Here is a 27,872-nt window from a genome sequence, read left to right on the forward strand (position 1 = left end):
AGGATGCAGAAGGAAAACGTTTCTGGTAGACTTTGACAACACAGATAACCTCCTTTTACACAATAGTATAATATCATTTTTGTGCAGGGAAAAACAAAATAGTGGAATGTGTATGTACCGTTGGGATGGTGCAGTATGGAGCAGAAGTGCTAACACTGTCGGAAGATTCCAAGATATTGGAAGTAGCAAATAGCGAATGAGAATGGAATTATACATCAAAAGTGCCATCAGTAAATGTAATATACCAGTGTGTCTTAATGGAGGGTCTAAAGGTGATCTGTCACTTTTTTAATACCCTCACTTCTCAGGGTCATAATCTGATTTGGTTTACACTAATGTAAATATATCCAACCTCCAGGGATAGTATGTTTTGCTAATAAACCATGGGGCAGTTACTGCACCATGATCTTTTATGGGGCTCAAACTGGAGTCAATTATTTATAACACTGTCTTATAATTCTGTCTATAACTTGCTTATATTGCAGGAAATTAGTCTCAAACTGTACACACCACACTGTTTTTAAGTATTCTAATAAAAGAGTCAGTAAAACACTGGTGACTGAGGAAGAAAGCAATATAGGAACTTCACTTTTTAATTTCATATAAAAATAAAAAAGAAACACAGAGTATCAGGAAATATCAGTACAAATACAAAACATAACACAAACAGAGTAGTATAATACATACTTAGAAACAAACCTCATAAGAGCCCCTGTCTTCAAACCTCTGCACTGTATGATAACACATCCATGCACACAATCCACAATGGTGATTTGATGGATTAAAACAAATCATGCTACTGAAACTGAGATACAGAACAGTACATCAGTATAGAAAATAATGTGATCCCATTTGGAGCAGAGAGAGCAAGAAAGTGTGTTATACATTCTGTGTGTGAGTGTGCATGTGTATGCATGCGTGCCTGCACATTTGTATGTTCGCACATGTGTTTGTGTCAGTGCGTGTGTATGCGTGTACATGTTCATGTGTACATATGTAAGTGTGTGTCTGTGTGTATGTGTTGGGTGTTATGACTCCATCAGGCTCAGGAGGCCACCTCTGAGAGGTGGTGGATATTGGACAGAGTCAGCTGGGCTTCGTGTGTGGGGTAGGATCTCCTTGTGCGCAGCCATAGCCTCCCAAACACGCCTGTGACCAGCAGCAGGACCAGTAGCAGCCCACCCAGGACAAACGTCTCCACGGGAGGCAGACCACCTGAATCTAAGGGAAGGAGGAGGACAAGACCCAAAAAAAGTAAAGACATATTACTGCATAATGGTTTCTGAATGCCAGACTAAGAGACTCGATATAGATCAAAATAGCTCAAATAGTTTTACGATAAATTGAAATATACAAGACAACAAGGGAATAAATTAATAAATAAACCAACTTCTTCACAAGCCATTTAACCTCTTGAGACCCAGAACATGTTTTTGTGTGCATTTATTCCTTGCTATTTGTAACTAGTAGCGCCTGATGGAAACTATGGAAACTACAGCAGGAAATATTTTTTTGGAAAAGAAATTGTCCTCATATGAGGACAATGAGTGAGTTTATGTTCACATAATATTATATAACATATATGATAAAATATAATTAATATTAATTATAATTAATAATATTAATGAATATAAAATGGCCTTCTACTGAAAAAAGTACATCATTTCTTTATAAATGTAGTGGAGTAGAAAGATGCCAGTTATGTTTATACTCAGCAAAAGTGCAAAGTTTCCAATATCTTACTTAAGTACAGTCACAAAGTACATGTACTTTGTTACTTACCACCACTGAATTTTGTGTAATCTAAAAAAAAAAGCAAAGCTCACTAGCTAAGAGTTGGCCGACATACTTCCCGAAAAGGCATGTTTCCATCAGTGAACAATTGGATAAAAGAAATAATATGGATAAGAAGAAACTTAACATAAGAAAAGGCTGGCGCTTCTGCCTTTTCTGTTCTAGCCAAACTTAAAAGTAGGCTACGTGGTAAACAATAGAATTTAAGTTATCAACACATTGTTCCACACAGCCAATTTACTGACACACTCATTGTCAAGCGCTCCACCAATTGTTTTATGTTAAGTCGTCTAGGCAGGCTATGTAGCCTCTGAGCCTAGGCTACTTAACACAAAAAAAATAAATCTGGCCAAACGTTACCATTAACAAAAGTTATACTAAAATATTTTATTGCACCGACAGTTGTAATGTTGATAAAATTATGCAGTATGAGTACTGAGAAGAGGCAGATGTTTGAACGCCAGAGTTAATTGTGTTTCTATCGTTTCTGCCCCCTAGCTGTGCTCGCACTTTCCATTGTGTGTAAACGTAAATGGACTGCATTTATATAGCGCTTTTATCCAAAGCGCTTTACAATTGATGCCTCTCATTCGCCAGAGCAGTTAGGGGTTAGGGGTTAGGTGTCTTGCTCAAGGACACTTCGACACGCCCAGGGCGGGGTTTGAACCAGCGACCCTCCGACTGCCAGTCAATCGGCCTTACCTCCTGAGCTATGTTGCCCCGTGAAACTCATCTATGGAATCAAGAAAAATTACCAAACGACTAACATGCGTTGATAGAGAGGACTAAAATGCTCAGCAATGTGCCATCTTTAGGCCTGCTGTCTCCACAGAAAGCAACTTTCAGTAAGGCATAGCAGTAATAATAAGAAGTTGCTCTGAATTTTGGGCTTGTTTACTGTTTCTATGACAACACTCACAGTTTTGTTGCACTTTCCTTGTTTAAATGCCAATGTGACATCATCATGAGAACGTTATGAACAGATTTTCATGTTTAGTTATTTAACTGTTATACCATTCATTTATGTGGGCTGAGTGCTGGAACAGAAATGTTGTTATACTGCTTTTGCTCAGATCGAAACATTCACTCCTAATCCCTGGAATAATGTATGGGGAAACTCACTCAGGGATGGTTTGTCACTGGTGACCATCAATCTTCTAATGGGTCCATAGGACACAGTATGAGACTGTGTGATGTCTCTCCTTGTTCGGACCACCCCGTCCTCCCCAGAGCAGTTCTGGTACATGATGGGTAATGTTCCAGAGAAAGAGCATGGTTGAAGAAGACATGATATATTTTTTGAAAGCACTGTATGATGTTGAGAAACTGACTTTTTCCTGAGACCAAATAACTTAAAAATGTATCAGAGAGACGACAAAAAAAAGCCTAAAACTGGACCCTGATCAAAATGAGATGCAAAATTATACTTTGTCTTCAGTAGAAAAAAAAAACAGAATCTACCAAGTTTATTGAAATTACCCAAAACTAAAACATTGTCCCAGATTAAATGAACATTTGTGCTTTGACTCAAACGCAAGCTTTGTGTCCATACATGCACAAGGTGGCAAGTACAGTGATCACTAAATTACCTCACCAAACTGTTTATGAAGAAAAACAGTTACACTTGCATTTGATTGTAAGTCAAAATTGAGAATGAATGTTGACTGAATCCATGCCATTGTTTATCGGTAGTGAGCTAGTGAGATTAAGCAAGTGGGCTGTGGAAAGAGAGGGCACTCACAGGCTGGCAGACCCCTGCTGTGCTGTGACAGATCTGGACGTTGCAGTGTAGAAAGACATCTTTGTAGGCATTGCCCACAAACTTGAACATTTGTATCTGGAACATGGCCTCTGGACCCTGACCATTGCTGAGCACAAACAGCGTTTGCTCATTCATTGTGACTGGACAGCTGTGAAGAGGAGAACACAGTCAAGCATTTTCATCATTCAGTCCTGGTCTGTCTCTTTGCTTCTCTCAATATCTCTTTCCCATACTGACTACTTACGCTCTATTGACTATATACTGAATTAATGTCCAGTGACTTTACTGGCATGAAAATATTTGTGCTGACACAAACACATTGTCACAAACATTACTAAACTGATTTGTTAGAAAAAAAGCATGAAAAGCAAATGACTAGAAAACAATGCAAATATTGAATTTGAATGACAATGTGCATGCTATGTGCATTAATACATATGGTAATGAATTTTAAAATGTAAAAATCCATTCAAAACATAATTCAAAATGTTCTCAGAAATTCTAAGACACATTATGCATGCAGGGATTCACCTGCAGCAGAGTTCATTAAAACTCACGGAAAAATATCTTATAAGTCTGATCTCCCAGTTCACTTCCATATTGAGAAATCATTTAATTATAATAGTAAAAAAAAGCTTGTGCCATACAGCCACTACAGATGATTCCAAATGCCGCTGCCCGACTCGTCTTCAACCTTCCCAAATTCTCCCACGTCACTCCTCTCCTGAGGTCACTCCACTGGCCACCGGTCGCTGCCAGGGTCAGGTTCAATGTCCTGACCCTCACCTACACTGCAGCTAACAGGGCGGTCCCAGTCTACTTACAGGACATGATTCAATTCTATACGCCTGCTCGACCACTCCGCTCTGCAGCAGCAGGGCATCTTGCACCTCCTCCCATCCAGGTAAAGGGTTCTCGCTCATCCCTATCACAGAGCTTCGCCACCCTAGCTCCCAAGTGGTGGAACAAACTCCCCGTCCCTCTTCGAACCACAGCCTCATACCCATCTTCCGCCGTGGTCTGAAGACGCATCACTTCAGACTATACCTGGACTATAACTAACTGCCACCACTCTGCGGATCATTTCACTTAATTCCCCTCTTTCATGCCACTCATGTTACATGTACCTCCATTCCAGCACTTATTTTACTTTGCATTATCGTCCTGATGTTGTAGCTTGTACTGCCCCCTAGTTTGACATAGCATAGGTTAGATCAGAATAATGTTCACTGTGTGAACTGTACTTTGTGTTCGTGGCAATGAATAACTGTACCAAATGAGTATTGTACCTTATCGAACCTGTTTTGTAGCTGTTCCAATGACCTTGATATGCACTTTTCTATGTCATAAATGTAATGTAATGCAATGTAATGTAATGAAACACTATCCAGTTGAGCAGGCTTTGTGACTCCTGCCATCCGTGCCCCAATAATGAGCCCTCTTTCAAAGTTACTTAGATCTTTTTTTCTTGCCATCTTGATACAAAATTGAGGTCAGCTGGGCCTGCTCAGTATTTTTATACATGCCACAGAGCATGATAGCCTGTTAATTGCTTAATTGTATCATGCGGTACACCTGTATGGAAGCATCTGAATTCCTCATGGTTCTCCCCTGATTTATTCAGGTTTTTCCTTTAATTTGTCACCCCCCTGTATTTATGTATTAAATATTACAATCCAGATCTTCTTAGGAAAAGTATTTGAGTATTTTTTATTATGCCCTCTACCTTTAGGTCAATTTGTTTCAAATCAGCAAAAAACAAAATTGTGTTACCATAGTATTTTCTTGAAATGCAAATGATTACCAACATTCCCAGAAATATGACCCTTATTTGAACTTACAGTGCCTTGTAAAAGTATTCAGACCATTAACCAGTTCTCAGTTTTTACTGAATTACAAATGATTCACTGAAATTTCATTCTGTGTATAATTTGCAAACATTTACATTTAACACTGACATTTAAAATTCATTATTTTAAGGTGGCATTGTGTTTACTGTATGTAAGGGGAAAGGCTGTGCTCTTAAAACCTCAAGTTTACACAGAAAAATTGCCTTAATTAGGACACCATAGCCTTACTATTGGTCTCTACCTGTGAACCATTAAAGTAACTGTCACATTTTAAAGTAACTGTCAAATTTTCTGGATAAACAACCCTGTCTCTTTAAGGATCATTAGCCACACTGCAAATCTGAAGGAAAACTTTTTAAAATGAAGACTAAAGAGATAAGAGTAAAACAGGTGGATTTGGAAAAAGGTACTAAATAAAATCCATGTGTTTGCATATCCCAGTGAGCGCCGCTGAAAATTGTAGGGAGCAGAAGCTGTATCACAACAGCCAGGCACTGTCTAGAAAAGCCTATCCCTCAAAAATCAGTGTCCAAGCAAGAAGGAGCTTTTGAGGGAGGCCACAGAGAGGGCAACAATCACTTTTAAAGAGTTAACTGGCTGACAGTAGGGTAAAGGTGCACCGTCATCAGTATCAAGAGCTCTGCATAAAAATGGCCTGTTTGGGAGGGTGGTAGGAAAGAAGGCACTATTCAAAAAGATCCAATCTCAAAGGGTGTGGGAAAGGTTTTTATGGTCAGATAAAACCAAGATTGAGTTTTCAGCCATGTCTCAAAAAACAACCCCTACAGTGAAGTCTGGGTGGTCGTATCGTTCTGTGGGGCTCATCTTGTGGGGATGCTTTTCATAAGCATGAATGTGGCATCTTGTTAAAATTAAAAGAGGAATAGAACAAAAACACTGCAAGAGAACCTTCTAAAAACTAAAGCTTGGGAGAAAGTTCACCTTTCATCAGGACAATGATCCCAAAAAGGTAAATGTTCTACAGTGGCCAAGTCCAGATCTCAATCCCATTGAGAATCTGTGCCATCATTTGACAGCTGCCATCCATCATCCAACCAACCTGAACAACCTGGAGCAATCTACATTGAAGGATCCACAGCAATAACTTTCAAACAGTGTGCAAAGCTGGTAGAAACTTATCTCAAAAGACTGAAATATGTTATTGCAACAGAAGGTGGCTCTACCATATAGTATCATGTGCAATATGTTTGCTTATGCAAGCATCATGTTCATGTTCTTTCATGGGGTCCGAACACTTTTGCAAGGCACTGTACTTGGAATCTTATTTCCATTTCTCTCTCAATTTTTCTAATTTAAAATTTTATTTTATTGGTATTTGGCAATTTATCATAGGTAGAGCCACCCGTTTGTTCACCATGTGACCTGCAAGGATTTGAACTTGTATTTCAATGGTTGTCCTCAAGGGGTTCCCATAGACACACTTATGGCTCAGTTGTAACTATTCATACAATTGAGTTTCTAATTGAGACATTTCTAAACACTTAGTTGATCTAATATGGGGAGAGTCAGAAGTGAACATGGATGGAAGTTTAAATGCTATGAAAAGCAGATATTTGAGCCAGTGGTTCTCCCTGCCAGTCCTGGAGAGCCACGGGGTCTGCTGGCTTTCGTGGTTACTGTGAACTTGAGTAGTACAGCGTTTGATCAGTTAAAGCAGTTAATTACACAGTTAACTCAGTTTACCTGGTTTCATGGGTTTGAATTGGTCGCTCATCTTAACCCCTCCACGCAAGCCCCCTAGGGGACGGCACGCGGGCATGCCGAGACTGCTCAACTCAGACATTAATTGCTGCTGCAACCAAACTATGAGTGGAAACAACAAACTCTGTGCTTTAGCTTTATTGGTACACGATACACTACAACGGTACTAAATACAGAGTGTCGCAATTGTCCCATAGGTCATCCATTTAACAAGCACCTGCAGTCTCATCTACAACTACACTCCCCAAGCATGACGCACTAAACAATAGCATCCATCTAGGAGTTTATAAAAATATTCTTTCACTACCAGAAATACGTATTCCATCATAGCAACAAGACAAAGCCAACAATACTCTGAATGTTACAGCCAATACAGTGGTGAAAAACATTGCTCACTGATTAGCAAAGTAAACAAGAGGAACTTTGCAGAATTATACCATATCATTCTGATATCAATATCTACAACTAAATATGGAATAAATATACAATCCTGCCATTGATTTTACACGTAAAGATGTCCCTTTCAAGATTCAGTGGTAATTTATTGAAAAATCAGTTTGAGAAATAGAACGCGGGGGAAGGTATTTACAACAGCCACACACAAAACCCCACTTACGCTGGTGTAATTTCCTTCAGTTTGTTCTGAATTGATTGCATAGAGGACAGTACAAGCTTTCCAATGGTATGGCATATTTTATCTTAATTATGTTACAAAGTGTGAGAGCCCTGTGTATCTGCGTGAGTGGTTGCTTTAGCACAGCGTTGTACATTCAGCCATAACATTATGCAGTAATATACAAGCGCTCATTGAAGCGTAATTGTTTTTTCCTTCGGTTTTTGGAATATTTTGCCAACTCATCAGCATGGCTAAAGAAAATTCTCTAGGGGGTGGGTCATAAGAACAGGAAGCATGTAGTCTAGCTAGGATATATATGGACATGTATGTATTACTCTTGTAGCATTTCAATTATTTATGTTGTGTCATATTTTTGATATTGTTATATTCGCATTGATCGTAAGAGACAACTGTAGCCTTCGCTAATAATGCTCAGAACATTTGTATTGGGGCTGACTATCAGCCCTAGCTGTTAGTATGGAATGGATATGTCATGGAAAATACTAATTCAAATTTACTGTGTGCTAGATGAACATGAAATTTCCCTTGGAGTAACCATAATATTAACATGTTGTCCCATCCCCATGCAACAAAATAATACATACTGTAGAGTACAGAAAAACATACAAGTGTGAATGATTATATATTTAGGTATGTGTACTCCAGTGTGTCACAATATTTTTGCATTATGTTTCCATGTGATATCAAAGTTTCATTATAATGGACAAAAAGGATTTTATTAGTTTCTGGAGCAGTTTTGGATAGGTCTTTGGACACCTAGATATCTCAGACCCCTATACTGATGAAAAGATAGTAATTCCCACTTATTTAAAATTATGCAAAAGTGAGTTTCATGTTTTCATTTTGTTGTGAAATATTTGATTATGTTATCATTTGCATCAATGCACAAATGAGATATTTTGGATAGATTTGGAGACACTAAGGGATACCAGGGTACACTGCTTTCTTTTTGCTTCATAGATCTTTAGCAATTCCACATATCACTGTCATGTTCTATAAGAACTTTACATTTATTTTAAATTCTATTCTCTACTCTAGGGGACATTGGACGTAATTAATACAATTCAAGCATGTGTTCCCATTGGTTGTTTTATTCACATGACATGGTCATTTCAGGCCATTTCAGATCAGGAACAGATTTCTTTTCACGTTGTGTATTTCATAATGTTACATTTAGACTTTCTAGAATTTAGTTTCACTTTTATGCGACAAATCGGTAATCGGACTAACAAGCAGCTACTGTGTTTTCCTATTGTAATAGCCAGCTATGTGGTAGCTTTGCCGCTATTCATTGGTATTAACCCATGTTGTATTAATGCTAGGATTGAAGCTGCTTCCAAAACAAATCCTAGTACTGTCTATATACATATTTACATGCTATTTACAAGTATGTACAGGCTATGTGCATTCATTTAATGGTAATATTTGTACATTATAGCTTTGTATCTTGCATTTTGTTCTGTCTGTGAACATGATGTCACTCATAGCATTATGTAATTGGTGCTATTTTCTGTATCATTTCAGTTTTACAAAAAAGAATAAAGAATAAATGTTTGAGAGGAAAGAAGACAACAGTAACTGTATAAGTTGACTCCAACCTCTGACATTCTCTTCAAACATGTTACTTATCTGTCAATTTGTGAACAGCGCGTTCATTCACGAAACATGTGTATGATCACATTTGATCGTAAACTGCATGTAAGAACATTTCCAAGAACATTTCGGCATGCATCACTGTTTTCTTTTCTGTATTAGTTCATGGCTGTTTCCTAATGCAAATCACATAAACAGGATTGCGCATAAAATGTACAAACAGCCAACATTAACTATCTCATACACCTGGGATATGCACAAAAACAAAGTTCTGCACATGTCATGAATCTCTTATTGTTTTTTCATAGGAACATTTTTAAGAACAAAAGTAAGAATAATTTAAGAAAATATAAATAATCGCCCTCAGATTTTGCACATTTGTGGTCAAGGAGTTTGTGATCCAGGACATGTATAGTTTCATCTGTTTTATACATGAGATCTCAGTATTTCATTACAAACTAAAAAAGAACAACTTCACTTTTGCATTTGCGCCAAGATGATTGCATTTGTAGCACTTTATTTCTACCCAAATTATTCATATAAAACTAATCTAAGTTAGTCCTGTAAATGGTAATGGTAAAAGTGTCTTGCTTCATGTAAGTCATTTTCCAAGCTTATGTAATGCTCACATCTGAGGTTATAAAGCCTTAAATGTTAAACCCCCTAAATAGGTGAGGAAGAAAGAAAAATGCATCCACATAAAGGGGCGTCCAATCTTAATAAGGGCTGGTGTATGTGCAGGTTTTTGTTTTAGCCCAGCACTAAGACAAAGAATTCTACTTAAGGTCTTGATTGAAACCATGATTAGTTAGTTAAATCATGAATTTATTTATTTATTTTGCTTTTTATTGCAAGTTGAATGTTATATAACTGCTCTAATTTTTATTGTGGGCATTTCCCTCTGCTTCTAACAAAACCTATCATGCATTTAAACAACATTTAAAAATACTGCAGCATGTCCACAGTAATCTAACTGAATTTAACATCGTTGTTTGTAAACATCGCTGTCAATCATTGTCTGTGCTCAATTAGTGGCAAATACTTTATCAGCTTTGATTAAAAGGTGGTGGAAATTAGATAATCATTTGAGATGGGGCTTGACAAAGAGGCTATTCAGTTAGTTCATTGGCAATTTCCAAGTCCCATTTGCCCTATCGGCAGCATACAGTTTTACTGCCAACACATAAACACATTCAAGAAAAAGCTCTCTCTCCCTCCCTTGCTGTCATGCAATTCATCCAAGCTATGGCTACTGGTCGGCCCCTTCAGTGGCAATTAAGGGTAAACTCTAAATCTCAGCTGAGTGTTGCATCCTTGGGAACTATTCATCTGGGTTTTGCCATACCTCTACCCTGCTCAAGAGGAGAGACATGCAGTCCTTCAAGGGGGCACTGCCATGTGGAGTTCACATTTGGTATAACTGTGACATCACCAGAGGACCTCATAGTGCCTTGTCTGACACTGACAGAGTTGGATGCCCTACTTCAAAAGTTCACACACTGCCCAAAGCAGTCACATCAGTCTCGCTGTTGGCCGTAGAAAAACATTTTGCATGTTGGTGCTATTCCAGCACTGAGCAGGCTTTTAGAGCCCATAACATATGCACTTTTAGTAGTCAGTGACAGACTACCTGCCTGGAGGACATCCAGGTGCAGTGTGGATTGAAATAGTGTGGGGAACATTGGCATTTACCAGCCAAAACCCAACTGAGAATTTTCAAATGTATTTACCGCAAACACATAATGACCCGGGAACAGTGTGGAAAAAGTTGAATAACTGTGTTTGAGACCAGTACAGCTACTGCTGTTAAGGTGAATGGTTTACATACACATGCTATTTAAGTAATGTGGAAAAACATATAGCTCCTCCTGAATAAGGACATTAGCTTCAAAGAAACTATAGAAATCGAACATGCTCAACAGTCAATCTGAAATTCTGCTTCTGAGGGTGTTGAAGTTCAAAGACAAACTAAAGTATTGCACTCACTCACCATGTATTTATAGATAAATTAATTCTGAACAACATTCTACAAAACAGTGTTCAGTCCACAAAATTGTATAATAAGAGTTAAAATTTGAGAATTAATAAGTTTACATTTATAAACATGCGTTACACCCAAGCATTTAACAGTTTAATCCAGAAAAACTAAGACAGTTTATATTTTCCATACAGAACCATCCATTTACACAGCTGGACATGGGCCAGGAGAAATTCAGGTTTAGTACCTTTTGCAATAGTACACCAGAAGTGATGCACCTGAGAATCAAACCTACAACCTTTGAGTCCAGTTCCCTAGCACATACAGAAAGTCTAATGGATCATTTTTAAATAAAGACCAACACTAAAGGTATGATGAGAACTTTGTCACTTTTTACAATAAAATAACTTGTACAAAATCTGAACTGAATACTAAAGGCTTTACTTCATAGTACTTGGTATCTTTTTCCCCAGATTTTTTCTGGAGAATTTAACTATTGAAAATTCTATTCATTTCACATGATCTTTAAAGCGCACTTAATTTTCCTCTCTTTTAAATTGTGAAACAAAAGTTAAAGTTTTATTTTCCTTTCTAACATATTTTCTAATTTTAATGAATCTATTTTTCATGACTCTCTTGGCAATTTGGATTCTTGCAGCAATATTTTTCCACATTAAAAAAAAAATTTGTACTAAGAATAAATGAAAAAGAAAAGCCTACATTAAACTCCAGCATAGTAGGAATGCAAAGGCAGTCTGCAGTCATATACGTATTTATCTATAAAAACATAAAATCCCACAGGAACAATAAACAGCTGTAATGGAGAGGAAAAGTCAGCCTAGCCCCCTTCCCAGGCCTTTTGGACTCAGGGACACTGTAAACAGAAATCCTGGTATTCTTAGTAAAGCTGTTGCTACGAGAATGAAATACTGTGCTGGTTGTCAAGGGCATTTGCAGCTGTGGGGTTGAAATGTGTACTGCTGCTGCTTTTGGGTCAAGTGGCAGAAGTCACGAGGTCACTGTGTCACTGACTGTGAGTCTAGGATGAAATTGCATTTTAACACCACGTTTCTGTGTAAGCATGTGTGCATGCATATGTGTATATGCAAGCCCAGATTAAACCCATATTGTGACACACAGGCAATTTCTGGCCCCTTTCAGCACAACCTGCAATAAAGGCTATCTAACAAAATCTGCCCTTGTTTAAATGAGCCTACAAAATCTGCACGTTGCAGATCTTTGCCATGAATATTCTCCCCAAGTGTCAATGCAGGAATGAAGAGTATATGAATACAAATTTATTTGCGATGAAAATAAAGCAAATTTTATTACTTATTACATAATTGAGGAGAATTGGCTATATCTAATGTCATTGAGTATTTTGTGATTACGTGCTGTGTTGTTAATCGAGAATGACTGAAAACAGGTCAAGACCAATGATCAATTTAAGGTAAGTTTTTGGTTTCTTCTTTCACCAGAGAGGGTCAGTTACCACTGAAGACACAGTGAGTTCATTATAAAGCGATAGTGTGGCGTGAACGACATGAGCCACTAAACAAAGGAACGAGGAAAAGAAGATCAACAAACATATTATAATAGTTAATAATTCACTGCCAATTTATCACATTGTTACATCTCTACACTACCAAAAGAAAAAAAAAAAAAAAAATATATATATATATATATATATATATATATATATATGCACGCACTGATGTCACCATGTCTACCATCAGTCATATATTTTGTGAATGCTACTCATAATGCACCATATGCCTGTACTTGCATCATTGTCATTTATTTTCATGCAACTCATCCATGAGTAATGTAATACGTCCCACAGTGCATTACGCGCACACACAAGGCGCAGGGAAACGTCCCATCGGAACAGTGCCCACATGGTATCAGCCCTCAGCAGGAGTGATCAGATGCATTATACAGACCTGTCTCTGATGAAGTTGTACTGGACACTGCTGTAGGGGTCATTGTTGGGAGTGGCCCAGCAACGTTCCAGGCGCAACACAAGATGAGCTGGTATCTAGGGAAACAGTGGAACACATGGCAACAACCATTAATTAATACACAAAACATTGGGAACCTCTTGAGTACTGAAAAGAATAAATTTATTAGGCTTCAACCGCACAAAGCGAATAAATAGCCACAGGAGCAAAAAGGCTATCTGCACTGCAATATATGTGCTGACACCACAATGCGTTTCAAGACCAATCCATCTAGCCTAGAAGAGGAAATGCATCATGCATTCAGGAGTGGTAAGGGCAAAAACACCCAAGTACCATCTATTACAAAAATATAGTTGATTAGGAAATACACTGAAGTGCAGATAGCCTTTTTTTAGCCTCGCTTTGTGCGATTTAAGCCTAATAAATTTATTCTTTTCAGTACTAAAGAGATTTACAACTTTTCGTGTATTTGCTTCAATCGCACTTTTTGGGTTTTACTCCAGTCTTTAACAACCATTAATTGACACAGAATGATGGACTTTTAGAATATAGCCCAGTCAACAGATGTACATCTACCATGGAATGAACTGAAAAGGTGTCTTGGGTACGTCTGTGGGAAATAATTCAAAAGTGTTTTTTAAGATCCTGAAATCATTTCTACCATTTCCCAAAGCTTGCTATGAATGTTTTGAAAACCTCCCAAAGTCACATTTAGTTTCATTTTAAATACACATTTCCTCAATTATTGCATTTTTGGCTGGATCGCAACAGTGGGGCCAGCCCTACAAAAGCAAATGTGTCAAATCTGTGACTGAGTGACTGAGTGAGTGATGAAGTTACACCATTGGTCTGCCGGATCACGTGTGTTAGGTCCAGCCATATACTAGATTTTGACCTGGTCTTGTTTCCACACTGAATGGTTTCAGATCCTTACACAAAATGTAATATTTGACAAAAACCGAGTAAACAAAACATTATTATTTAATTTATTTAATGAAAGTTATCAGACACCCATATCACCATGTGAAAAAGTAATTTCCCCCTTAAACTTAGTAACTGCTTGCACCACCTTTACCAGCAATAGCTCCAACCGAACATTTAGTATAATTTGATATCAGTCTTTCACGTCGCTATGGAGGAATTTTAGCCCTCTCTTTTTTGCAGAACTTATTAAATCAGAATTTATTTTCAAGCATGACCTGCTACAGAATCTCTATTTGGTTCAAGTCAGAACATTGATGAGGCCAAACCAAAACCTTATTTTTGTCTTCAGCCACTCAGATTTGGACTTGCTTTTGTGTTTTGGATAGCTGTCTTTCGGCATAACCCAATTACATTTCAGCTTCACCTCAGGGACAGATGACTGGACATTCTCCTTAAGTATTGTCTGAGCAGAATTCATGGTTCCTTCTATGAAGGCAAGTTGTCCAGGTCCCAAGGCAGCAAAACATCCCCACACCATCACACTACCATCACCATGTTTGACTGTTGGTATGATGTTCTTACTGTGAAATTCTGTATTTCCTTAACACCAGACATAATGGGACCAGTGTCATCAAAAATTTCTACTTTTTATGCATCTGCTCATAGAACATTATCCCAAAAGGCTTGGGGATCATCCACATTCTTTTTTTGCAAATATGAGAGCAGCATTGATGTTTCTCTTGGTTAGCACTGGTTTCTGCTGTCCTGGTCTCCTATGAATCCCTTTTTGCTTTGTCTCTTTCTTATTGTGCAGTCATGAACACTGAGGCTAGAGAGGCTTCACGTTCTTTGGATGTTCTTCTGGGATCTTTTGTGCCTAACTGGATGAGTTGTTGCTGCACCCTTTGAGAAAGTTTGACAGGCTGGCCACTCCTGGAAAGATCAGCACTGTTCCAAGTGTTTTTCATTTGAGGATAATGGCACTTACTGTCATTTGGTGGAGTCCCAGACCCTAATTATCAATTAAATTTTGTTAATTGTTTGAGTGACAAAGGAGGCAATATCTTTTTCACATGGGGGTTTGATCATTTTTTTCATTAAGTAAATGAAATCATTTATATAACTTGTATTGGGTTTACTCAGTTTCCCTTTGTCTAATATTACATTTTGTGTAAAGATCTAAAATCATTCAGCGTGACAAATAGGCAATAATAGAGGAAATTAGGAAGGGGGCAAATACTTTTTTACACACTGTGGAAAAAACTTATATTATTTACTGAGCTGTCCTTGTAGCCAGGTCTCCCTTATAAATAGACTCAGAGTCTCAATGGGACATCCCTGTAAAATAAAAGTAACATTTAAACGAAACTTTTGATTTACAATAAAGAAACTAATTAGCTGAACAATCAATATGGATGTCCATAGGCAACATCATCATTATGTTTTATATTCAAATCAATACTGGATAAACTGCCTTACATTCTCTGCAGTCTTCTTTCCTTTAATAATTTCTGTCATCAGCTATGCTCCAATAATTGTGTATTTTTTAATCTTCTTAATTCAGTTATTGGAAAAATAAATTTTACTTATTTTGCACACTGTACTTGGAAGAACTCAGAAAAGAGTTGATGTTGGAGGCACAAGTAGCTTTGGATAATTTCAAATTTCTTGTTCATGGTACTGTATGAAGAATGTAACTGTAATGCAAATTGAACTGCTGGAAACTGTTCTATAGGTTTACATTGATTGAATTGGTAGAAGTGCTTTCTGTGTTTTATTGTGGTGTTTTCCTGACATTATAGTTTTATATTGTATTTTTATGGCTATTATCTTAGTCAGGTCTCCCTTGAAAAAGTGATTTTTATGCCAAAGGACCTCCTGGTTAAAAAGAGGTTCTCATTCCGAAAATAAAACTCTCATTCCGAGCATAAAACTGTAGCCATACTCACAGATTATTTTGATCATTTGGAAAAATTTGCTGTTCCCTCTCTAGATTGAGGAAATAAAGATCAGTTCATGTAGTATAAATGTACATGAAAATGCTTGGTGCCATTTATAATCACATCATTCTATGCCAAAGTGTTGTTAAAAAGGGCCCTTACCACTTTTCAGTTGTTTTGGACAGTCTACTATTAGTTACCTAACAGGGCTCACCATGAAAACTTTCACATAGATGTTGTCCTCCAACATCAAAAAAGGAGTGGTAGTCCACTTTTCCTCAAATTCCTCATCTTTGTACAACATCATGGCCACTGAGAAGTTCCCATCTTCTGTGTTAAGGGTAATCGTCCTGAAACACAAAGATCTCTTACTAAGCTTACTGAGTGGCAAATTCCATCTCTGGTTATTCACTTAAAAAAACTAAAACTTGATAGCAGACTTCAAAAATGCATATAAAGTATTTCAAATATTTTTATGAGTGTTTTTGAAATAGAGTACTGTACTTTCACATTTACGGTATTTGAATTGAAGAACACATATATTCATGTTTATCTGAAAGTGTTTTCAGCATCAATTTCAGGGAAGTATTTGGAAAGACAGTCATATTCTTTTCACATTCACAGGGAGTAAAAAAACAAATATTGAAAGTTATATATTTTGAAAACATTCATAGTTACAGGAGAGTTAATACAAAACTACCTGAGCGTTAAATGTACTGTAACACTTCGAACACCTCAGTTCAAGGGGACTTGTAATTGCAGTTACAATAGCAACACTGTGGGAAAACCATGTTTCAATTTTAACTGTGATTTTAATTTTTTTTAATATAACCTTGTCTTCCATAATCTTTATTGCCTATAATTTTGTTTTTATATTGTCCATCTGCAACCATGTTATATGTGCTGCTGCCTGTCTTGGCCAGGACACTCTTGAAAAAGAGATTTTTAATCTTATGGTTTTCCTGGTTAAATAAAGGTTGAAAAAAATCTTACTCTTATTGATACAGTAGCTTTTACAACTTTGGATTGTAAACTCTAGCTTTTTGTTATATGAAAAACATTTAATTAATGTGTTTTAAAAAATCTTTTAATATTTGACAGTGCCTTCAGGTATTTGTCTTTAAAGAAAGAAATTAAATACATCAAATACAAAATATTTCTTCAGCACTGCATTTTAAAATATGTCAACTGCATAAAAAATGATTTTTCAAATACAATACACAATTGCTTTTTTTTAACCTGCTGAACATGAATTTTTTACACTGACTTATTTGATTTTGTAATCACTGCAGCATTCACTGGAGTGAGTGACTGAGTCAGTTGTCCTGTCACTGAGTTAAGATACTACTTTGTTTGCTAGCAGCTGGTTGTTTTTTTTTTTTTTTTTGCACAGCTAAAAAATGTTAATAATTTACTTAATTTAGAATTTAGGGAATATGTCTAATTGAACCACAAAATAAAAAGGGTAAATGCATATTGTGACAAGAAAATTATTTTAAAATTATGCAAGGGAAAGTGTTTAGAGTACATGCAAGGCTGCATTATAAGCACTTGGGAGTGGCCAACCAGACACTTTCCCTCAGTTTTGTTGTCTTGCTGAACCATACCCGAATTTCACTGGAATGTGACGACAATAGAGGCTCACCGGATATCCACTCTGATCATGTTTTCGCCATTGGGTTGCTGAACCATGTAGTTGATAGGGTACCGGCATACAAACGTGATGTTGACGTAGCTTCTTGTGATAACATCTGTATCATTATTCTGTATGGTGTTGATGAACATGATGTGGCTATCATCCAAGGTCTGAAATGAAGAATGTACCACATTACATTACACATTTTCATACTTTTAATTAAGGCTAATTAAGCTTTTTCCTTTTGCTTTTTTATGCTTCTATAAAACATGTGCATGTTGCGCCACATGTTTATAAACCAGACAGTGACGTGTTTAAGATGTAAAAAAGTTTTCAACAAAGAGAGAAGACCTGTCCTGTTCTGTCCTGTCACATCACATCCGGCCCCCGCAGGGACTGAAAGGGCAACCTAGCAGAATAAATTCCTCCCCAAAGGCTGACAAGACATTTTACTACCTTTTAGCAAATACACAACCCGCCTCCCCTTTCCGGCTACCTTAAAAGGGTCCCTGCTATAGGAAGAATGAGGTACTGCTGTTGCATGTAGCAGTCACACCAGTGAAGGTTATGACCATCCGTTACATGAAAAGCCCTTCAAAGCCACGGGGTTCCTCTGGAATATTAGCACTTGTGAGTTATTGAAGGAATTGTTAAAGGAAACAACCGTGAGACTAAATCAGGAAATTGATTCAGTCCCCAAAGCCCTCTGTTTTGGGATAAGGCTTTGTGTCAAGTGGAAGAAAACAATTCCACCAGATGAATTTGATATTTAAAAGGGTAAAACATAAGAAAGACAAAAACCAAAACAAAATTGTTTGCTCATACACTGAACACAGTCTCTTTAAAGAGATAGTTCACTTCCTTGGATATTTTGATATTATTTAAGTTTTAGTGTATATCCAAAAGCCCCCAAATGCCCTGCACCTACAAAGACAGGTCATCAGAAAAAGCTCTAAATATATATATATATATATATATATATATATATATTTCATTTAAAAAACATTTATTTAAAAATGACTTTCTGTTTTGTAACTTTTTGTCTTTTTTCTACAATTAAATCAATCAATGAAATTATATCTGTTTTGTGCATTTTATAAATATTTTGTCAGATAATTTGTTTTCACTGTATTCCCTTACTTAAACAACTGCAAAGCAAACCAGGGGAATTAGTGGCAAGGGAAAACTGTCTGGATGGCATGTAAGTAGAAACCTTGGGAGACACCAAACTCAATAGAGAGAGCCCATCCTCCTCTGGTTAGCTCAGTGTGTGGATTCATCTGTTCTGTCCACATTCAACCAAAAACAACAAATGATTAAGCAAAACCAAATAAGGAAACTGAGATCTGCAGTGTGGTATAATGTCAGTCTATGAGCATTAATAGACCAAATTCCATTATAAAAGGGGATAAAATGCAAGTCATCGTAAAATAGATTACTGTATAAAATTTATATACAGTAATGGTGGGCAGATAATCTTAAAACACTCTTCCGGTGAGTGGATGCGCCCTGTAATCTGGTACAGAATCCAAACTGTGGCAGTACTAACAGTGGCAGCAGCTCCACAGAGCAATGCATAATTAGCCATAGCTTTGCCCAGGGAGGGAGGGATTCACTCAGCCATGACAACCATGTCTCATTGATCACCAGTGAGCCCTGCTGGTAAATCAAGTTCCTGTAGTTGCTTGCTCAGGCTGCACATTAATTGCTTTCTTACAACTCAGCTCAACTTTTCTCGTGATTGGCCATTCAACATTAGGAGAAAAGGGGGAAAAACATTTAAAAAGCTCAAAGTCTACACTTAAAAATTGAATACTGAAAACTTACATACAATGCAAGATATATATTGTGACATATGGAAATCATTTTCACATACTGAAGTGGTCCTGCATTCAGAAATATTTTATATCATATTTTAAAATGTATTCCATTTATTTACCATATACTGGAAAATTTGCAATGCTTGCTCATTAATCCCAAGCAGAATAAATGCAATAACTCCCTATATTAATATCACTCCCAAACATTTGCCATTTAAAGTTACATTCTTTATGAAATTAGACAAATGTGCAACATCTGGAACTGAACAAATCTTTTTTTTTTTAAATATGAAATGACAGATTTTCTCCCAAACAGGAAATTCACTGGTTTCTAAAATAGAAATACCGGAGGTGTACAGTACAATAGTAGCTTATACTCCATCTCCAGTTCTAGACCTTGTGCCAAAAAATACAACAGGACATGGAACCTCAACTTCTTTTTACAATTATGGATGCATTTTCAAAAGTAAACATGTAACACTATGTTACGATTATGCTGGGGCCTTTATTCTACAATTCCTCTGTTCTTGCATCAACCGGCAGTGAAAGATGTTTATAGTGTTACACAGAAATAGTTTGGTAACTATGGCTTTTTCTTTCTTTTTGCAGAAATGCTTAATCCAAAGGAGTCCTTGTTTCTTGGCTGGTATGTAAAAGACTTGTAAAACTGCTGGAAGGGGAGAGATTTAATCCCCCACAATGCTGCGTTAACCTTTTGCTCACTTTACAAGATATGCCCGGTGCATTCTAAGTGAGCTTTTGAATGATACTTGTGGTTTTCGAGTACTGATTTATATCTTGCCAAAGAGAAAATTGCCCTCGCTGCAGTATGGCCACTGTATGAGAGGAGCCGAGGGAGAAAATAAAGAATACTACAAAGTCGGACAGTGAAATATTGTCCGCCTATTCAAGAGCCTTGAAAACACAGCCATAATTTCCATATAAATCCAGATAATTTAGTGCCATGAGTGCTTCGCCCCCCTTCAACACTTTGAAAAGGAACACTTAGTTGGATGAATGTAGTGGGTGGAGGGAAAAAAAAAAGAGGCGAGGCACTCCCATTCTCAGCCAATGACAAAATGCAGCCTCCACACGGATGAGCACGTGATCACGTCACGTGATTTGCAATTTAAATCTTAAAAATCCAAGGACTCATCTAAATGAGACTTGCAGACAGATTTCAAAACAAAATGAATGCACGCAGTGTTTGTGGTGCCATCCAGCTGTTTGTTTCCTTGGCTCTAAAGGAAAAGTCTTGTCATGGCCTGACCCATGATCAAGGCCCCCTCACCCAACAGTTCCTGTTTTCCAGCATGGCCTAGCGCTAGCTGTAAAACATCTAAATTTATGACCCCACGTAGACTGTGTGTCGCAGATAAAAGAGATGAGCACTGTAGTTTGTCTCCATTATAGCAGCGCTAATGTCCCTTTCAGTGAGGCTCTGGTTAAAGACTGCTTCTGTAACCACAACATGACCTTTATTCACAGAAACTTTCATGAAATATTTCAGGGTCTGGCTCAGTGCCCTTCTTACGTATATCAACAAGGCATCCCTAGCAAAGTGTATTCAGAGCAATTTTCTATCGGTAGGGGGTGCACATCTCTATGAGAAGTGACAAAAAACATCACTGGAGTACCGTGATGGTCCCACAATCGGACAGATTCGTCTTGATGCTGAAAACATAGTCATCGTCGATCTCCACCCCGCGGCACTCTGGGTCATTGAGGTGCAAATCCCAGACCTGCAGCATAGCAAAGACAAAGGAATAAGACCACAGAAACATTATGAAATATAATCCTCTGTTTGTACTAAATGATAATAGGGGGGTTGGGGGTTGGGGGTTGGGGGTGGGGGGGGGGGGGGCGGGGCGGTGGGTGGCGGACATGAGCCCACATTGCACAGGAAAACTTTGTATGCTAAGGCAGGAGATGTTACATCAATGATTCCCAAACTGTGAGTTGGTGAAGGTTAAGGTGTGTTGCTGAATATACATGACAAAATTAACATAATGTATATAAAATACTTTGCATACGACAAATTAAACACAACAAATGAAACACCAGTAAACCTAAACAATGCACCCATAACATGCATCAAACTAGTTACAGTTATAGTGTAGTTGTTTCTTTGTATCATAGAAAAAACATTCACTCATTCCTGGGTCATGGGCTCTGAACATTTGAAAATTAATTTGGACTTTTATACACATTCAGTATAAGATAGAACTTGGCATTGCTAAGTACATGGCTCTGAAAACTTGCTTGTTGGAGAAATGTAGCTACTTACATAAACCGGGGGGACTTTGCTGAGAAAAAAGGCACTGGGGATGAACACTTCCATTCGGTCATTGGAGCAAATGACAATTTCATTGAGTTCTGTGGCAAGGATGAAGGATAATACATTTTTTCATTCTTGAACACAAACCACTGGGGAGAATGTGCATTCACGTATCTTACCAATGTGATTCATTTCCAACAACTTTTTTCTGTTTGTTTACAAGGTCCTGTAATCACATCCAAGCAAATGTTTTTTCCAACTGCAGCAATATTCAATCCAAATCAAACCAAATTTTACAGCAACTCTGTGGAGGTCAATCGGCAATGAATACAACGTGTTCCAGTTTTAGCTTGAAAAAAGCTGCAACTAAAATGCATTGAATTAATAAAAATCCATTATGAGATCCGTCTCATTTAGCTTCCTTTCTCCCACTACCTTCTGCAACACTCCTTTGTCTTGTTTTTAATGCCGATTCCAGACGGTCTCCCTGGAAACCACATGATGCATCTAATTTATTTTGCTTATAAGCACTCTGACACAGCTAATGAACAGAAACAACTATTTCTTCGAATTTCAACAAATACGCACTATGATACACAAATATCCAAGCAATGAAAAATAGCCAGGAGTTATTCAATCACACTGGGTTCTCTCAAAGAACTTGCATGTCACTGTGAAAACCAATTTGCAGAGCACGACTAATGCAGCTTGAGATTAAGAGTACATCATGATTTCAAGACCCTTTCTCATTCTATGGAGAAATTTCTAATTAAAAACCCTTGCTTTAGAGAGGTGTTTTTTTAGATGGAAAAAAAGTAAAATATTTTTTATATTGAAGATCATAATAAAAAATAAAAAAATAATAATATAATTACCATAACCTGCTGCAGGACACTTTCTGCAACACAGGGTGAGATGTAGTTACACCGTTCAGAGTTGAGAAAGACTCACCATTCTTGTTGTCTTGATAGGCTGAAGAGACAGCCATCCTCAGAGCAAACATGCTGCAAGCAAATACTAAACTGGCAGGTGTCATCTTCAGAATGATCACAGTTAGCAGTGGCTTTTAGCAAGACACTTTCGACCCCTGGTCCTTGGCTCCTTCCCGAACCTGTGAATCTTCTTTGCTATTCACCGCAACTGGCTTGTCAGCACCCGACGTTGTGCCCCCTAACTCAAGCCCACAAAAAGGCAGCTCTAATGGACTGAGATCCTCCCCGTAGCACTTAAACACCAGCTTGAATGATGTCCAAGCCAACAATGAGATTCCTCAGTTGAATAGGGACAGCCGAGAGGAGTCCAAGGTAACACAAACCTACTCTTTGTAGACGGGGGCGCAAAACAGCTGCTGGTGATAAGGGCTGCCCAATTTTTAAATGCCTAGAACCGCTGTCACTAAGAAAAACACTTGTTACGTGCAGACTATTTAGCATGTAAAGAGAATCCAAGGGAGGGGTCTTCTGGCAGAGCCTTTTGTTCCATTTCCATTGTACTTTTAAGCAGTTTTCAAGACAACTTGGCTTTCTCAATACGGGAGTCCTTGTCACTTACGGGATGAACCAAAGAAGTCATCCAGTACAGGGCAAAGCATCAATAGTGACTGACTCACTCACTTGTACTGACTGGCAGTGCAATTCCCTCGTTTTAACTAAAACCACCAGAGGGTGAATACACCAACCCTTTGGCCCATGCACCAATGGCATTAGAAATTATTGTTCCAACATGCTTAATTTATCAATAATTGACTCTTGCGTTGCCAAGTGAGAGCATATTACTTGGTGGAATTGTCTTTGTCATATATTGCACCAGTAAGTCCTCTGGTGTGTAACCAGTAACTCAGCTGTGCTTGATGTGTAATTCTTCAGTGGAATGACTGAGCAGTTCAAATGCTGGAAGTATGTGATCAATTGAAAATTGAAATTTGACTATGTAGGCCATTGGCACTTTCAGTGTCATAAGAGTGCATACACGGAAAATAACTTCATACCTACCGTCAAATATGGTAGTGGATCATTGATGCTTAGGGACTATTTTGCTGCCAGTGGTCCAGGAACTCTCATTAAGATCAGTGGCATAATGAATTCCACCAAGTCCCAATACATTTTAGCTCAAAACTTGGTTACCTCTGCTAAAAGGCTGAGACTTGGCCATATCTGGCTCTTCCTCCAAAACAATGACCCCAAACAAGCCTCAACAACAATCAACACAGAAACGATTTGATGAAAAACAAAATCAATGATCAAAATCGCAGTCTCTGGACTTAAAACTCAGAAACCTGTGGTCTGAGTTGAGGGCAGTCCATAACTACATACCTAAGAAAATCAATTATCTTAAAAGTTTCTACAAGGAGGAATGGTTCAAGATCCCTTCAAACATGTTCTCCAACCTTATCAAACATTATAGGCTCTACAGCCTTGCCAGGGGAGGCTGCACCACACAGAGATGCCTGTAACTGTGAAAACTACGTTTGGAATCTATAATCAGAAAAATGTGTTACTCTTCCTTTAAGTATTAAAGACAACATTTTAAATATGTGAGAAAATCACTATATATTTCAGGTTCTGGTATTTTGTGTATCATTATCAAGGTGCCAACAATTCTGGAACTGCCTGCATATGGTATATGGTGACTTATATTTAAAATGTATTGTATGTACACCATAATTCTACATTTACAGTCCTAGTGGGACTATGGGGGAAGGGGTCACATAGATAAAGTCTCATAATTAAAATGATTAAAAGATTGAATGTTATTTCCGTTTGTTATTCTATGGTAGAGAAAGATGCAGTTAGATAGTCCAGTATATCAGCTGGACTGGGTTTGGGTGCTGAGGATTATGCTGCATTTTGTATTTTATATTAAACCCTTTAAATTTAAATAAAGCAAATGATTTCACAAGGGTACACATATAGGAACAGCAGGCCTATAAAATGACAAGGATAACACAAAAAAAACAGTCTGTAACATTTCTCACAGGAGTACAATTTCCTTTGCTTTTGCTCCAGCCAATATCACTTACAAAAAAAGCTTGCAAAATGCATGCTTTTCGAGTGCATCCACTACAAAGCATAATCTTTGGCCATGAATTCATTGAAAAGCATGATTCTAATGTAGACTTTTTCAGTGTCACTGGAGTGGTATCTGTCAGTGGAGATCAAAGTGCTGTATGAAGATAGGGAATAACTACAAACCTGACCCTAAATAGAGTCAATTTTTTCAATTTATTTTCCAAGTTCCTTCATTACATATACTAATAAAGAAAAAAACTGAATGAATCATTTTAAATTTACAATGCTGAGTGTAACTTTGGTGGAGAGCTTAAAATATCGCAGGACTCACAAGCATTACTTCACATATTACAATTAATAAAGAGGTACAATGTACAGGGTACAAGTTTCTGCAAAGCATAAAAACAACTGCTCTCTCAGTGCAGATTATTCACAACAGATAATCACATTAACATGATTCGAAAGGGCCAGACCATTATTGCCAGCTTTGGATACCCATGATTTTGTAGACAAAAACGAAAGTGCAAATGTGGTAAACTTGAGTTTAATCCTGGGTCTCCTTCCAGGATTGCAATTGACAGCAATGAGTTAATAAGTCTCAATTGTTAAATAAATTTATAGCTGAAATCATGATTCAGACAAAACTGGACTACATTCAAGGTGCAATAAAGCTCCCCATAGAAAGACAGTTTATCAAGTTGAAAACAGATTTGCATGAATTAAATTTTTTTCCTGGTATGTCATTACCAGAAAAGTGAAATAAAATATGATTTGGTCTCTTAAGATCACAGTTCTCAATGTAAGGAATTATTGTCATTTTTGAAACATAAATCCTTGTGTTACCATGGATTTCAGAATAAAACAACGTACTAGCCGCCACTCATTCTTTCACTTTAAATGATTTTTTTTTAATATAGAAAAGTTGCCAAGTTAGTCAGATCTCTCACAAAACATTGTCACTCTCCCATCACCTCCTTGTTCAAGGGGAAAGGAATGTTTGTTTTTTCAACACCTTTTATTTTCCAAATTTCCTGCACTTTACAAGTTGACTTTACAGGAAAAGTTTTATGGACACTGAATCATGCACTGTTTTGTGTAGGGAACAATACAAAGCTCCAGAATGTTAGACCTGATTGTCATTTCCCCAGACAACGCACTCAAAGGGGCCACTGAATGGAAGGCGATTCCACAAAGCTGACAGTCTACCACAAGCTGTAAAGGGCCAACAGCTTCCTTCCCCAACATTTTTACAACCAGGAAGTAGACTGCCCCTCCCCACGTCACAAATGCCAACTTGAAATGCATACTGATCATTTTATACTCTGAAAGAAAAACTGACATCAATAATAGGAAGCAAATTATATTCTACATTTGACTTCCAGGTCAGTGATTACGCACAGTAACTTCAATGCGTGTGTGTGTTTTTTGTTTTTTTATCAGACTACTACAAACACTTGTCTCCAGATCATCGTAAGAATGTTTGTTTATCATGATTTGGGTTCACTAACACAAGAGTTCATCTACAAACCCAATATCAGAGCTTAAACTATCATAGACCTTGAAATAAACTGATTCCACAAAAGGTTCTCCACAGATACATTGATGTTTAGACCACCTTCTGTGGGCTACACTTGACAAGCCCCGTCTAGAAGCCATTTAAACCTTTTAGCACTGAACCAGTTTCCATGGTTAATTCATTTAGGTGGTCAAGCTACCTACTATTTCACCATTCCCACATAATTCAGAAATCTGATGCTGGGAACAGAGCTGCCTGGGGTTTCTGCACTTTCATAAAGCGCAGCTGATGAAAAACACGTACCGTACAAATTGAGGTGAAGCTGTCAAAATGCAAAGTGTAATATAGCTGAGTACAACAAAGGTGCCCTGGGAAGATTAGTGAGTGAGAAGGAGCAAATAAATAAAGTTCTTCCAAAGTGTAATGACAACAATGCATGATTAGAGAAATACACTATCAAACATTTTATTCCAATCAAATGGACACTTACGTGATTGCACAAGGGCAATTCTTTTCAAAACTGGAATGTTCTACATCAAATTTTAAAGCAGGCACTGAATATTACTAGCTGCTGGATATTATTACAATTTAAAGAAAACATTTCATATGTCCTATCCTTTCTCTTCAGTGCATACCTGGCATTTTTCCTTCACCTCAACACCGTACACCAGAGGTGACTATCTCTTGTCCTGGAGATCCAAGGCCCTGAGGGTTTATGGACTTGCCTCTCAGCTGGAATGGCAGGCAATTTGTGATCCAAGCCAATCAAAGATGCAATCCCTGTCCAATGATGCAAATAAGATTTGAGTAGGAATGTGGACAAGCAACACCCACGGATTTCCAGTAGCCACCCCTGCTGTACCCTCTTCCCCCCCGCATGCTCTGGCCCAATGATGTGCTGGTGCTTGTGGGCACGCCTCAGCCCGGGCGACGCCGGTCACTCAAGTGCCTCGGTGTCCTCGGTGAAGAGATCTGCCAGGTCAGCCACCGTCAGCACCGAGGCCTCCGAGTGCTTCATTGTGGTGGTGCCATGACTGCAAAAGAGCATCATCACCGCCATTAGCGTCCACAGAGAGCCTCACTTGACCTCAGAGCCATTCTACATTGCCTATATGGTAACACAGCTCTATAACTGTCGGTGAACTGGGCTCAAGGTTGCAGGTTCACATCCCACTGCCACTGTACACTTAAACAAGGTACTTAACCTGCATTGCAGTAAAATATTTTGCTTGCCTGCTAAACTGGTAATGTTTATAATTTTTATTTTAAAAACTCTGAAAGTCATCCAAGCAAATTAAAAAATGCAATTCAGACCACATCAATTCAAAGATGAAGATCACTGTTAAGGAAATATTCATCCAAAAATGTAATAAGATAGCCCTCTTCACAACGACATCTTCACAAAATAAAAGTCAACTCTCCAAACATGATCAGGTACTGTGTTCCCTCGGTC

At 37.8% G+C, this 27,872-nt stretch overlaps 2 protein-coding genes across 6 annotated transcripts in view; both read right to left on the bottom strand.

Moving 5' to 3' along the window:
- Positions 1–577: 577 nt before the first annotated feature.
- Positions 578–23,450, bottom strand: si:dkeyp-110a12.4 (uromodulin). Its single transcript, XM_064334658.1, has 9 exons — positions 22,847–23,450; positions 21,905–21,993; positions 21,255–21,359; positions 17,807–17,967; positions 16,376–16,511; positions 13,280–13,374; positions 3,536–3,704; positions 2,917–3,031; positions 578–1,221 (listed from the first exon to the last, which is right to left on the bottom strand). The coding sequence occupies exons 1-9, from the start codon at positions 22,929–22,931 to the stop codon at positions 1,046–1,048; spliced, it is 1,131 nt and encodes a 376-aa protein (XP_064190728.1). The 5' UTR covers positions 22,932–23,450; the 3' UTR covers positions 578–1,045.
- Positions 23,451–25,097: 1,647 nt separating this feature from the next.
- Positions 25,098–27,872, bottom strand: part of shprh (SNF2 histone linker PHD RING helicase) — a 37,209-nt gene continuing 34,434 nt past the window's right edge. For all 5 annotated transcript variants that reach the window (XM_064334689.1, XM_064334699.1, XM_064334707.1 and 2 more), the window contains exon 31: positions 25,098–27,453. In XM_064334689.1, the coding sequence (XP_064190759.1) occupies positions 27,357–27,453 (97 nt within the window). In that variant the 3' untranslated portion in view covers positions 25,098–27,356. The remainder of the gene's footprint in view (positions 27,454–27,872) is intronic.

Source organism: Anguilla rostrata, chromosome 1 (assembly GCF_018555375.3).
Source record: "Anguilla rostrata isolate EN2019 chromosome 1, ASM1855537v3, whole genome shotgun sequence".
Taxonomy (NCBI): domain Eukaryota; kingdom Metazoa; phylum Chordata; class Actinopteri; order Anguilliformes; family Anguillidae; genus Anguilla; species Anguilla rostrata.